The sequence below is a fragment of the Protobothrops mucrosquamatus genome, unplaced genomic scaffold (genome assembly GCF_001527695.2).
Source record: "Protobothrops mucrosquamatus isolate PMUCROS unplaced genomic scaffold, P.Mucros_1.0 scaffold81, whole genome shotgun sequence".
Taxonomy (NCBI): Eukaryota; Metazoa; Chordata; class Lepidosauria; order Squamata; family Viperidae; genus Protobothrops; species Protobothrops mucrosquamatus.
Window position 1 is genome coordinate 203,454 of NW_015386458.1, and position 15,065 is coordinate 218,518.

A 15,065-nucleotide genomic window follows, 5' to 3' on the forward strand; every position below is an offset into this window, starting at 1 on the left:
CGAATTTTCCATTGTTAAGTGAATTTTGCCCCACTTTAAGACCTTTCTTGCCATAGTTGTTAAGTCAATCGCTACAGCTGTTAAGTTAGTAATATGTTGTTAAGTGGTTTCTGAAGATGATTAGAACAGGAACTAGGAGAATTCAGTGGCCTTTTGAAGGAGCTGACCATGGTTTGAACAGAGACTCTAAAACCACCCTTGTCTTGTGATTTCCTTGTGAGGACCAACTGTATGGAGCACTTATGGGTGATCTCAAGTCCTCCATTTATCCATAGAGGAACCATGAGCAGGTATACTTGCCAGCTCTTAACATAGAATAACAGAGTTGGAAGGGACCTTGGAGGTCATCTAGTCCAGGGCTTTTCAACCAGTGGTACACGTACCACCTGTGGTACTTCACCATGTGGCAGGTGGTACGCGATTGCTAGCCAAGTGTAGCAGGGGAGGGGAATGAGCTGAAATGACCCAAGCCTTGGGGACAGGCAGCTGCAGGACTGTCTGGGCTGGCAGAAGCACGCAGGGCTCCAGCTGATTGGCTCCAGCTGATTGGTGCTTCAGGAAGCAGTGTGGAGCTGGAGGTGAACTGAAGAAAAAGGGGGGGGAGGGAGAGAAGAGACTATAAAAGGAGGTGGTTTGGGTGGGAAGGGGGAAAAAAAGACAACAGGGAAAGAGGTCAGCCAGCAGGGAGGAAACAGGGACAGAGAAGAAGCAGCAGCTGTTGCTGGAAGAAAAGATCCCCTTGTTCGTTTTCTCTAGCCAGGAGAATGCAATCAGTGCTAATGAAATGAAAAGCAGGGAGATGAGCATGTCGGAAAGGATGTGGGTTTATTTAGTTCTGGATCAGATGGAAGCTTGACTGGGTTACCATAAGGATTTTTGAACAGTTTTTACACCGTTTTGTAATTCTGAGGCTTTTTCGTGTGCTTTAGTTATTGGAATATTTTACTGTACTGTATATTTTAGGCTAGCAATGAGTCCAAGGCGTTGACTTCTGTAGGTTTAATCCCTTTAAACAAATGTAATTAGTTTTACCTCCTTATCTTGAATCTGTGGCTTTTAGAAAGTTTTCTTTGAAGGTAAACAGGCTTAATTTAAAGCTAAAGCTTTTTGCAATTGCTGGAGCCTTTCAGTTGCAACATTGTGACACGTGACAGGCCTCAGGCAGCTTAAAGGAAAAAAAAACCCAGAGTTTATGTGTTTCTTATTTTGTGAGCCTTTCTTGCTTTGCACTTGATTCCTGTGTCTTTAAGGCTACAGGGAAGGGATTTGGGGGGGGGGTGCATTCTTACTACACTGTGGAAGGAGAGCTAAGAAGGGCCGACCAGCTAGCTCAGGGGTCCAGAAACTTAGCAATTTTAAGACCTGTGGACTTCAACTCCCAGAATTCCTCTTCCAGCCATGATGGCTAAGGAATTTTGGGAGTTGAAGTCCACAAGTCTTAAAAGTGCCAAGTCTGAAGACTCCTGAGCTAGCTGGTAGTGGTGCATATTAATAAACATGGATAAATTCACCATACATTTGTCAGTGAAAAGGGAAAGTGATTCAGCAAAGGAATAGCCACCAAAGAAATTAAAACTGGTACTTTTTTCCTTTTTTTTCTACAGTTTGTAATATTTTATTAGATTATAGAATAAAATACAAAAACACAACAGCAAATAGTAGGACACAGTGGGGAGGAAAAAGGGGGGAAAGTGAGGGGGAGAAGGGAAAAAGAACAGACTTCCTCTGTTGCAGTAGAAGGAAGCATTAACATTGAACTCAACTTTTTACTTTTCCATAATATTATAAACTAGCCATTTCTATAACAACAAATGAATCTAATCAGTAAAACCCAAAATCCCCCCTCCCCCTTTGTTTTAGTCATCAGGTTTTTGACATCTTGCTAAGCACTGGTGGTACTCAAATATTGTCATGTCCTAAAAGTGGTACAATCTGTGAAAAGGTTTAAAAAGCCCTGATTTAGTCCAACCCCCAGCTCCAGCAGGAGAGTCTATACCAGGGGTAGGCAACCTTGGCTCTTTTATGACTCGTGGACTTCAACTCCCAGAATTCCTGAGCCAGCATATGCTGGCTCAGGAATTCTGGGAGTTGAAGTCCACGAGTCATAAAAGAGCCAAGGTTGCCTACTCCTGGTCTATACTATTTCAGACAAATGGCTGTCCAGTCTCTTCTTTAAAATCTCCAATTGATAGGGCATCCACAATACCTGAAGGCAAACCATTCCACTGGTTGATTGTTTCGTTGTGATTGATTTGCAATTTCTTCCCCAGAAGTCTGACAATGATAGTTTATCAATTCTAAAAGAAGTAGTTATCTTAACACATTTCTGACTAGTTTGAGGCAGTTTACAGAACGGAGTTTGCTTTGGCCAGCCTAATGAATGTTCTTGATCTGGAAATGCTCAGACAGATATTATTATGGGATCTTTTTTTTTTTGCCAAAGAGCATGGTTGATACCAAGCTGCTAAGATATAAGGAGAACCCATATGCTGATAGGATTCTACAGGTAGTCCTCAACTTAAGACCACAATTGAGCCCAACCTTTCTGTTACTAAGCAAAACAGTGCGTAAATGAGCTTGGCCCCATTTTTCTTGCCACAGTTGTTAAGTGAAACATTGCAGATGTTAAGCTGGTAGCATGGCTGCTAAATGAGTCTGGCTTCCCCATTGACTTTGATTGTCAGGTCACAAAAGGGGATCACATCACCCCAGGACACTGCCACCATCATAAATATGAGTCAGTTGCCCATTTTGATCATGTGACCATGGGGGATGCTGCAAGTGTGAAAAACAATCATAAGTCACTTTTTTCAGTGCTGTTATAACTTTGAACGGTCACTAAATAAACTGTTATAAGCTGAGGACTATCTGTACAAGGTGACTCTGAGCCAGTTATAATTATTTATCCCTCCTTAATGACATCTTTTAAACACAGTTTAAAATTAGAAAATTATCTTCTGAGTCTAAAAAATATCCTTCAATACGTCCAATATTAATATATTTTGCTTCATTCTGCATTAGTAAATCAAATTTAAGTGTACTTCTCTTTTAATTGCCGTCTTTAGGTCCTTCTGGTTTCCTGTATTGTCTACACTTTGAAGTCTCCCCATGTTTTTTAAAAAGAGAATTCAAAACAAAAGCATTTTCCCACGGGAAGGATTCTTACAATGAATTCCCAAAGTCATATTTCCAATTCTTAGTCCATTTGCAACTTTCCAAAATCAACATTCTAATCTGTTTGTTGTTGATTACAAAACATTTTAAGTCTTTAATCTTGTATTTAAAAGTTCTTTCGAAAAGGATTGGAGGAAACTCAGCCAGTGTTGTAAATCTGTCAATCCAAAGGTTCCTCATAGCTGAAAAGTAGTGAACCTGTATTTCTCTCTGATGGCTTAAAAAAAAAAAAGTTCTCCTGAACTTCTTCCTGCTGCCGATAATGGGATAAATCATAAACTGAGCTCTGATAAGATAGAGGTTAGGATTTCTTATGGTTAGGATTTCAAAGATGATGTAGATCTATTTATTCTGAACTATTTATATTAATATGCCTTCATTAGATTTATATCCTACTGTAATCCAGTGACTCTCACCATCTTCCATGATATGACAGCATTAACAGAATAACAGAATTACAGAGTTGGAGGGGACTTTGGAGGTCATATAGTCAACCCGCCCACCTCCGCTCAAGTAGGAAACCATACTTGAAAAAGTGACTTTGCTTTTTTCCCCCAGAAAAGTGGCTGTCCAGTCTCTTCTTAAAAACTTCCAGTGATGGAGCAGCCACAACTTCTGGAAGCAAGTCATTCCAATGATTAATTGTCCTAACTGTTGGGAAATTTCTTCTTAGTTCTAGGTTGGATACCTCCTTGATTAGTTTCCATCTGTTGCTTCTTGTCCTGCCTTCAGGTGCTTTGGAGAATAAGTTGGCCTAAACAGAACAGAACAGTACAGTACAGTACAGTACAGAATAGAATATTATGAAAGGCTAAAATAACCAAAGAGTTAAATCAAAGTCATCAAAGCAAGAAAGCCATGTAAACGGAGCTGCTAAATAAAAGCAAAGTGAAAGTAAAGATGCAAGCAAAAATAAAAGACACCTTGAACTTAGTAGGAAGGATTCCCCAACAGCACAGTTTTTAAACATGGTCCCCAAAACCGTCAAGAAGTTCAGTTTGGTTTCAGGAGATTCTTCCAAACATCAGTGATGTCTCACCTCATGGAAGTGTAAGACTCTCTCTCTCTTCCTAAATGATCTAGTAGTAGGTTGGGCTGATTCCAATCAGAGCAGTGATCCTGCAGCCGTAAAGTTTTATTAGTTAAAACCAGCACTTTAATTGATGATCACCATCCAGGGCAGTGATGGCGAACCTTTTAGAGACCGAGTGCCCAAACTGCAACCCAAAACCCACTTATGCATTGTCGGGTGCCAGGTGGGTGTGGCCCATTGGGTGGGTGTGGCCCATTGGGTGGGCCTGGCTGCGGTGGTAACGGCAGACTGGGTGGGACTGAAAAGTTCAATCAATCAGTTCCAACTTTGCAAGATCTTTTTTTTTCCCGCGAGAAGTTGAAATTGACTGATTGATTGAACCTTTTTTTTTTTTGCACACGGTGGCGGAGGCCTAAAGTGAAAAGGTTTTATAAAACCCAGCTGAAGGCCTAGGACTGGGGCAACAGCACGCGTGCCCACAGAGAGGGCTCTGAGTGCCGCCTCTGGCACCCGTGCCATAGGTTCGCCACCACTGATCCAGGGTATGTAGCACATTGTGTGCAGTTAGCAACTGGGTTTCTCTATTCTAGAGCAAGTGAAAGCAGAGGGTTGAGCTAGATAACCTCCCAACTCTGTTATTCTATGTTCTGTGTTGTTTTAAATGTCTCCAAATAGATTAGAATAGAATTTTTTATTGGCCAAGTTTGGCTGGACACATAAGGAATCTCTCTCCTCAGCATACATACAAGTAATAGTGATAATCATGATCATAAACAACATGAAAATACATTCATCATAAATCATGATGCAATACTTAGTGATAATCATAGAATACTAGCTAAGCAAATAACATAAATCATACTAAGGTACTACAAAAAAGGCAATATAAATTGTAAGATACAAGCAACAAAGTTAAAGACATAAGAAGATGAAGATGATAGGTAATAGGACAGATGAGGAGTATCATTATAGTAATGCAGCTTTACTAAGTAGTTTGACAGTATTGTAGGAGTTAGTTGTTAGTTGGTAAGTTAGTTGTTAGTCTTCCAGATTGTCCTCAATTTGCAATAGTTCATTTAGTGACTGTTTGAAGTTACAATGGCAGTGAAAAAAGTAACTTAGGGCTGTTTTCACACTTACAACCATTGTAGCATCCCAAAAGTCAGGTGACCAAAATTTGCACACTTGGCAAATGGCTCATATTTATGATGGCCGCAGCATCTCGGCATCATGTGATCACCCCTTGTGATCTTCTGAGAAGCAAAGTCAATGGGGAAGCCAGATTCTCTTAACAACTAACAACTGTAGTGATTCACCTAACAACTGGGCCAAGAAAGGTCATATGATGGGGGAAAACTCACAACTGTCTTGCTCAGCAATGAAAATAATAATATTGGGTTCAATTGTAGTCATATGTCAAGGACTACCTGTATAAGGTGGTATAGCGATCCAACTTTTTAGATTTTTATTTGCTATGCTAACTTTCTCTCTCTCTCCCTCTTTCTCTCTCTTTCTCTCTCTCTCTCTCTCTCTCTCTCTCTCTCTCTCTCTCTCTCTCTCTCTCTCTCTCTCTCTCTCTCTCTCTCTCTCTCTCTCTCTCTCTCTCCCTCCTTCCCTCTTTCTCCCCCCTCTTTCTCTCTCTCTTTTCTCTCTTTGTCTCTCCCTCTTTCCATCTCTTTCTTTCTCTCTCTCTTTCTCTCTCTCTCTCTTTCCCTTTCTCTCCCTTCCCCTCTCTTTCTCCCCTTCTCTCTCTCTTTTCTCTCTCTTTCCCTCTTCCCCCTCTTTCTCCCTCTCCCTCTTTTCTCTCCCTCTTTCTCTCTCTTTTTCTCTCTTGCTCTCTCTCTGTTTCTCTCTCTCTCTCTCTTCATCTCTCTCTCACACACACACTCTTTCTCTCTCTCTCTTTGGTAAACTGCCAAGATTCCAGTAGCTGGCAATATCTTAATTAGTCCAAGAAAGATCAGTTTCAGATAAGATGAGATGAGATTTAGAAGGAGGAGAGAATAGATAAATAACTGGGTGTCTAAAGGAAAGTCTTGAGTGGGTAGAAGAGGATTGATTGGGTGAGACTTTGAAGTAATTGAGAAATGGGCAAAGTGAGATAACACATAGAAGAGAGAAGGAGTGATGCAAACTGCCCAGCAGAGCCAAAAGTTAGATTTATCTAATCTGCAGGTGGAACACAACATTTTCCAGGAAGAGAAACAACAGGTACAAGACTCAGAAGCTTGGAAGAGAATGTTTATTGCTCAGGGTTGAACTATGGGGTCCTTGGTGGTTTCTGGGGCTACCCACACAGAAGCTACAGCTGGCCCAGAATGCAACAATGATGGTGTAGGTAGTCCTTGACTTACAACCATTCGTTTAGTAACTGTTTGAAATTACAATGGCTGTGGGAAAAAGTGACTTACGATCATTTTTCACACTTAGGACCGTTGTAGCATCCCCTTGGTCACTTGATCAAAATTCAGACACTTGGCAACTGGCTCATATTTATGATGGTTGCAGTGTCCCAGGGGTCATGTGATCTCCTTTTTGCAACCTTCTGACAAGCAAAGACAATGGGGAAAGCCAGATTCCCTTAACGACTGTGTGACTATCTTAAACACTGCAGTGATTCACTTAACAACTGTGACAAGAAAGGTCGTAAAATGAGGCAAAACTCACTTGATAATTGTCTCGCTTAACAACAGAAATTTTGGGCTCAATTGTGGCCGTAAGTCGAGGACTATCTGTACTTTCAGATTTTGCTCGATAAATCAATGAACAAATGTTATATATATATATATATATATATATATATATATATATGTTTTCTGAGGTTTTCGCGGGTGTTTGTATGTAGGTCTTTAGTTATNATATATATTTACTCCTTTGGTTTGTTATTGTTCTGTTGCTAAGTTGCATATCAACACCCCCCCCATCCTCCACTGTCCCCTGGAATCTGTCCAAATTCATGCTCTTTGCGTCAATGACCCTATCTAACCATCTCATCCCCTGCTGTCCCCTTCTCCTTCTGCCTTCCATCTTTCCCAACATCAGGGTCTTCTCCGAGGAGTCCACTCTCTTTTCATTTGGTGGCCAAAGTATTTGGACTTTGACTTCGTGATCTGTCCTTCCAAAGGAAACTCAGGGTTGACTTGCTTTAGCGTTGACAGATTGGATCTCCTTGCAGCCCAAAGGATTCACAAGAGTCTTCTCCAACACTGCAAGTTGAAAGGATCAATTTTTTGACATCTCAGGGGCTGCCCCAAAGAAGAGGGCGGGTCCACCTATTTTCCAAAGCAGCTGAAGACAGGACAAGAAACAATGGATGGAAACTAATCAAGGAGAGAAGCAACGTAGAACTAAGGAGAAATTTCCTGACAGTGAGAACAATTACAGATAGCCTTCGGTTTACGACACAATTGAGCTGAACATTTCTATGGCTAAGCAAGACAGTTGTTGTGAATTTTGTTCCATTATACGAGTGAATCTGGTTTCTCAATTAACTGTGCTTGTCAGAAGGTCGCAAAAGAGGATCACATGACCCTGAGACACTGCAACCATCATAAATATGAGTCAGTTGTCAAGCATCTGAAATTTGATCACCTGACCATGGGGGTGCGGCAATGGTTGTAAACGTGAAAAATAGTCACAAGTCACTTTTTTCAGTGCTGTTTTAAGTTCAGGACTATCTGTAATCAGTAGAATGGCTTGCCTCTAGAAATTGTGGATGCTCCATTGCTGGAGGTTTGTAAAGAAAAAATTGGACAACCATCTGTAAGAAATGTATAAAGTCTCATCCTTGAGCAGGGGGTTGGATTAGAAGGTCCCTTCCAACTCTGTTATTTGGTGCTCAGCTGTCTTTAGGGTCCAGCTCCCACAGCCTTACATTACTCGTGGGAAAACCTTAGATTTGACTATCTTGAGTAATAAGCTAGGTGGTTTAAGAACTTGTATGCTTCAGGCCATAATTACCGTACACAGAACTACTGAACGTACAAAGCTTCCCAAACTTTTAAGTATCACTTAATGGGAACCATTTGGGTCTTGCTGTTCTCAGCCAAGCTGGAACCAAATTTCCTAACTTTGGTCCAGTGAAAATAATGTGAAACCCTACAGCACAGTGTGTATCTAAGAACTGTGTTTCTCAATCTTACTAATTTTTAAAATGATACGATCTTAAAGCTGTTGCAGTTGGGAAACATTGCCCTAAAGCTGGAAGTCTAGATCCAAATTCCGAGAGTTGAATTATGATGATCTGAGATGATCTGGGGAGAACATGCCCAGTGAAGACCCCCTAGAATTCTAGGATGAGAACTACTTTTTCTCCTTCTCCATTTGTCACTGAGATTTCAAGGGCACCAAAACATCTTGACTTGAAAAGATTTAGAAGCAACTGAGGGAGTCTGGAATGTTGCTCACAATTTCAGTGACAGGAAAACCACAACGGCTTGGATTACCTCACAGGTGGAATTAGGCAGTCCCATGCTGAGCTGCCCTATGACTGGATGGTTTATAAATGCTGGTTGCCCTGTGCACCAGATCAGTTCATCTACCCAGAGCTGTTCTCACATGCTGGTGATGAAGATGTGGGAGACGGCTCTTTGTGCTCTCCTGTCCACCCTCATTTCCCTCATCTTTGGTGGACTCTACACAATTGGAGTGTTTCGCCAGAAGAGATCAAAGGAACCACCTTTGGACAAGGGTTTTATTCCATGGTTAGGTCATGGGCTAAGTTTTGGCAAACACCCCGTCCCATTTTTGGAAAAGATGAAGAAGAAACATGGAGATATCTTCACAGTGTTGGTTGGAGGTCAGTATATCCATGTTTTGATGGATCCTCACATGTATGGATTTATCTTCAAGAAATCAAAAAACAAGCTGGATTTTGGAGTCTTCGCGACCAACATTGTCTCGAATGTGTTTAATTTCCAACTGACCACCACTCATCATAAGATTGCGGAAACTGGCAGCAAGAAGTATCTCCAAGGGAAGAGTCTAGTTGCCCTCAATCAAATTTTTATGCAGAATCTGAAGAAAATCTTGCTTGATTCGGCTGAAGAGAAGAAATGGCATCAGGAAGGTCTATGGCGCTTCAGCTACAAAGCCATCTTCCATGCTGCTTTCCTGTCATTGTTTGGCGCTGTGCCAGAGTTAGAGGTCAACAGCAAAGAAAACACCAAGGAAGGAAGGTGTAAATCCTATGAGAAGTTCTTTGAGGACTTCCAGCAATTTGATGAATTCTTTCCGCAAATGATCGTCAACAAAATGGATTCCAAAACTAAGAAGGAGATCCAGAGGCTGAAGGACTACTTTTGGGATCTCCTGTCTGTCAAGAAGATAGACAAGAGGGAAGACATCAGCATTTGGTTAGCGGACCAAGATCAACAGCTGGCTGAAGCTGGGATGACTGAGAAGATAAGAACTCAGGTCCAGTTTCTTTTCCTATGGGCTTCTCAAGCCAACACGGGTCCGGTGACTTTCTGGCTGCTTGCATATCTTTTGAAACATCCCAAAGCCATGAAGGCAGTAAGGGAAGAGGTAGAACAAGTGCTAAAAGAGATCGGTCAAGAAGAAAACCTCATGAACCTGTCATTGAAAGCCATCAAGACTCCTCTCCTTGACAGTGCAGTGGAAGAAGTTCTCCGCTTGAAAGCCGGTTCTTTCGTATTTAGGAGCGTGATGGAGGACCTCAACCTCCAGATGGACAACGGAAAAGAATATAGCCTTCGGAAAGGCGACCATCTTCTTCTCTTCCCTTTCCTGGGACTACACATGGATCCGGAAATCTACCCTGAGCCTCAAATCTTCAAGTATGACCGCTTCTTGAGCCCCGAGGGCAAGAGAAAAGAATTCTTCAAAAATGGTAAAAAGTTGAAAACTTGTGTCATGCCCTTTGGAGGTGGACCTTCAATGTGTCCCGGACGCTTCTTTGCGGTCAGCGAAATGAAACTATTCACCATCCTGATGCTCACCCACTTCGACATGGAGCTTGTCAACCCAGAAGAAGAATTGCCTTCTTCAATTGAAAACCGCATCTTGGTTGGGACGGCGCATCCAATGCGCGACATCGATTTCAAATATCGACGGCGTCTCTAAAGTAACAAACTCAGGGTATAAACCTGAGACTTTATAGGAGAAGGGGAGAAAAAATTAAGGTTGCCTCTAGACTCGTCTTCATATGCTACACAGGTAGTCTTGACACACGACTGCAACAGAGCTTGCCTGTTGAAGTCATTTGTCATAACAGTCACAAAATGTGTCAATCATGTAAATGATCTGATTTTATGACCTTTTTGGCTATGGTCATTAAGTACCACCAATGGTTTGCTCTGGATACGGTTTTGCCAAAAACCAGAAATAAGTGATGGTTTTTCGTAAAACCATAGTAAACCTGGTTAGAATGCTGCAAATGCCACTAAATGTTCATGGGAAGGAGGTCAAAAAAGTCAAAATGTCTGTTCCAACCATACAAAAACAGGGTTCAGGGCTTCAACTGCATAATTGAGGCCACTAACTTGAAATTTTTTTTTACCTATTCTTGCAGACATCTCCAAGCTAAAAGTATCGTGTGTTCCTATTTACAACTGTTTCTGAACAACGACGCACTGCTGTTTATATGTCAGATGCAAACAAGAGCCAAAATGATGTCAAAGGAGGGTTATATGTATAACTAAGTTCAAAAGTGAAGACTTAAAGCAAATCTTAGCTTGCAAGTAACAAAGTTTTGCCCCCTGCTTTTTTCCCCCATCCGCTTGCTTATCTAAATTGTTGGTTTTTGTGATTTTCTTTCCGTAGACACAACTCTCCTTTGAAACCTTGAATGAAAGAGAAAAGGGGGAAAATACTCTTTAATCTGAATGCATCCAATTCAAGAAAAATCGGGTTCTTGATTGGGCAATCCACTTGTCATAAAATGTTTGCAGTAAATGGAAGATTTATCCTTTAGAAGTTTTAGCTTGCTGATTTGATCTGGTCTGATCACTTCATGAATATCAAGGAACAGCTTAACTCTTATGAAAACTTTGGACATCCCTGCCTGTTTTATTGCTTAACCATTTTACTAAGAGTGGAGCCAGAAAGGGAGTCCATTTGAAGTCCCTTATTAATAAACCAGGTTTGTTCTGTATTAGACAGCATTGCAAACTGGCAGAATGTAAACAAGGTTGTGGAGTGTTTAGGAAGTCCTTCAGAGAAAAATTGCATAAGGCGATGCAGCCTTCACCAAGGGACGAACCTCAAAACTTAGGAATACAGCTGCCAGAACATCCAGCTACAGTCACTGGAAAACAAAATGACCTGGTTTAAGGTAGGATTTTCTCACTGGAACATTTGCAAGAAACTTTTTGTGGACTTGTAGTTCAGAGCAGAACTGTGGGGTCCTTGGTGATCTCTGAACTTGGTTATGTCTTGCAGACATTTCATGACCCAACTAGGGAACATCATCAGTGCTAAAAGGGAGGGGGGTTGTGGAGAGGAGGAGGAGGAAGAGGAAGAAGAGAACTGAGGGAATCCTTGATGTTGTCTGAGCTTGGTAGTTTTCTTGCAGATGTTTCATGACCCAACTAGGGAACATCATTGGGGTTAGAAGGAGGTGGGTTTGCAGTGGTGGTGGTGAGGTGGAGGGTGACTGTGGGGTCCTTGGTGGTCTCTGAGCTTGGTTATTTCTTGCAGACATTTCATGACCTAACTAGGGGACATCATCAGTGCTAGAAGGGCATGTGGTGTACTCTCATTTTATATACCAGTGATGTCTAATATCAGTACTGCTGAGAGTGGACTTGGTGGTTCATTTGATCATAGAAAAGTAAGTCTCATCAGATACCACCAAAACCTCAACAATCCCACCATCAACCTGAGTCAACAGAACACTTCCTTGAAGTCACGGTCAAACCACACAATGGACACTTAAATATCATGTGATGCAGGAAATCCACAGGATGTCACGCATAAGCTATAAGCTTCTAGCACAGATCAATTTTCTGGAGGAGGAGGACGATGACGATGACGACTGTGGGATCCTTGGTGCTCTCTGAGCTTGATGGTTTTCTTGCAGACGTTCCAACTAGATAACATCATCAGTGCTAGAATTCCACCAAGCTCAAAGAGCACCACAGATAATAATTTCTTTCTTAGAAAAGGAGCTACCAAGGTATCATTATCAATAGCCTTTTTTCAAAAATTAAATGAAAGAAGGGGATTTAGAAAATAAAAATAAATCGTTGCAAATACAGGTGGTCCTCAAGTTATGACCACAACCGAGCCCAAAATGTCTGTTGTTAAGTGAGTTTTGCTCAATTTTATGATCTTTCTTTCCATAGTTGTTAAGTGAATCATTGCAGCTGATAAGTTAGTAACCCAGTTGTTAAATGAATCCGGCTTTCCTGTTGACTTTGCTTGTCAGTAGATTGCAAAAGTTGGTGACACAACCTTGGGACACAGCAACGGTAATAAATATGAAATATGAATTTTGAACACATGATCAAAGGGATACTGCAAAGGTTGTAACTGGAAAAAATGGTCATAAACCACATTTTTCAGTGCTGTTGTAACTTTGAACAGTCACTAAATGAACTGTTGTAAGTTGAGGACCAGATGTATTCTCTGACCCTCCCTTTAAGAGAGTCATATATGCTCCAGGTCCAAACAAATCTAATTTTGGTTTCAAAATGATTTTAAGTGCCATATTCTCCTGTTCTTCACTACATATTTTAGTGACTCAAAATAATACTTTTGTATATTGTATAAAGCAAAACCACAGCTGGATGAATGTTCATGTTTGATGATCAGTAAACGTTTTTTTTGTTTCTGCAGAACTGTTTTTATATTTTGTGAGATTTCCTTTGTATCACTCAGAATTTACATTTGTATTGTTCTTTCCTTTTTTTTTAACTCACGCTGCTTTGGAAATGTGATCTCAGTTGATAAAAAGATTAGATTTCATTGTATCATTTCCATTCAAATAGAAGAACTGAGATATATTTTTTTGACATTTTGCATCTTGTTTTGTCCAGCCAAGTCCACTGATAAAGAAACTCAGTGAAAATGTAATTATTATCATTTAATTGTCTTACACATAATGACAAGGAGCACAGGTGGTCTCAACTTATGATAATTGAGCCCCAAATTTCCGTTGCTAAGCAAACCAGTTGTTAACTGAGTTGTTCTCCAATTACAACCTTTCTTGACACTATTGCTAAGCAAATCACTGCAGTTATTAAGTGAATCATGTGGTCGTTAAGCAAATCTGGCTTCCCCCATTGACTGACTGGGAAGGTTAGAAATCAGGATCACATGACCCTGGGACTGTGCAACTGTCACAAATACATGCCAGTTGCCAAATGCTTGAAATTTGATCACATGGTTATGGGAATGCTGCGAAGGGCGTAAGTATGAAAGCTGGTCAGAAATCAATTTTCAGTGCTGTTGTAACTTCGATTGGTGACTAAACGAATGGTTGTAAATTGAGGACTACCTGTAGGGTATTTATTTTGTGCCCAATGAAATAATGTGTTTTATTCATCGGGTTTATATGCAATCATGTATCATTGTAGGGGCTTGTAATACCCCAAATTTCGTGAATTTGTACTGGTTAATATTGTACTGATTAGGATGCTATCTACGGTATATCCTTTGTAACTCTTCTAAAATAAACTAGATTAAAAGAAACAAAGATACTTGCAATACTTATAAAGGTGATTTTGAATATCATTGGGGGAAAAAAGATGTTGAGACTTTGGAAAAAGTGCAGAGAAGAGCAACTAAGATGATTAGGGGGCTGGAGACATATGAAAAACGGTTCCAGGAATTGGGTATGGCCAGACTAGAGAAAAGAAGGACTAGGGGGTGACATCATGGCAGTCTTCCAATATTTGAGGGGCTGCCACAAAGAAGAGGGGGCTCAAGCTATCCTCCAAAGCACCAGAAGGCAGAGCAAGAAGCAATGGATGGAAACTAAGCAAGCAACTAATCAAGCAATCTGGAATTAAGGAGCAACTTTCTAATGATGAGGACAGTTAACCAGTGGAACAGCTTGCCTCCAGAAGTTGTGAGTGCTCTAACACTGGAGGTTTTTAAGAAGAGACTAGACAATCACTCTCTGAAATGGGGACTGGACTAGAAGACCTCCAAGGTATCTTCCAGCTCTATTCTGGTTAGTTGGTTCCTGTGAAGTTCCAGATTATGTGTCAGATTGCTCTCATGTTATTCTGGCTCTTTCAGAGTTTTATTTTCTAATTTCAGAGTATCTGTTTGATCTCTGAGTTCATGCACTGAGATCATGTATCATAATCCAGCTTTCTGACGGTATCAGTGCTAGGAGGGAGTGAGGTTTGTGAAGAGGAGGAGAGAAGCCAACAGAAGCATGCTTATTTTGATTTTCCCAAGTTTCATTTCACAGAATAACAGAGTTAGAAGGGATCTTGGAGATCTTCTAGTCCAACCCCTGCTCAAGCAGGAGGTACTGCATCAGGGCTCCCCAGCACCCAGATTATGGCCAGTACCAGGCTTGAGCCATTTGGAACCAGGCCATGGAATGTGTGCACACTTCAGTTGTGCAAGCGGGCACAGGTGCCCACCACTCGTGTAAATGGAGCTGCAGGCGTGTGTGTGCTTGCCCACTGCTCACAGGGAACCATCCCTTCTCTGTCCACCCCGCCAGTTCACAAAGCCACAAAGGTTGGGGACCTCTGCCCCACATAATTCCAGAAAAATGACTGCCCAATCTCTTCTTGAAAACCTCCAATGATGGAGAATGTGATGCAAACATTGACTTGCACAACTCTTGTTATACACCACATATGCATAGACAAACATTCCCACTTGCCTAACGTTGGTTTCTTGCTGGTGGCATCCTAGGAATAATTTAGTTATT

The 15,065-nt window shown here is 41.2% G+C and overlaps 1 protein-coding gene across 1 annotated transcript; it reads left to right on the plus strand.

The window, feature by feature from the left end:
• The first annotated feature begins 8,773 nt into the window (after positions 1–8,773).
• Positions 8,774–10,291, plus strand: LOC107284362 (7-alpha-hydroxycholest-4-en-3-one 12-alpha-hydroxylase-like). The gene has a single exon (XM_015812409.1). The coding sequence runs from the start codon at positions 8,774–8,776 to the stop codon at positions 10,289–10,291; it is 1,518 nt and encodes a 505-aa protein (XP_015667895.1).
• The last annotated feature ends 4,774 nt before the right edge of the window (positions 10,292–15,065 follow it).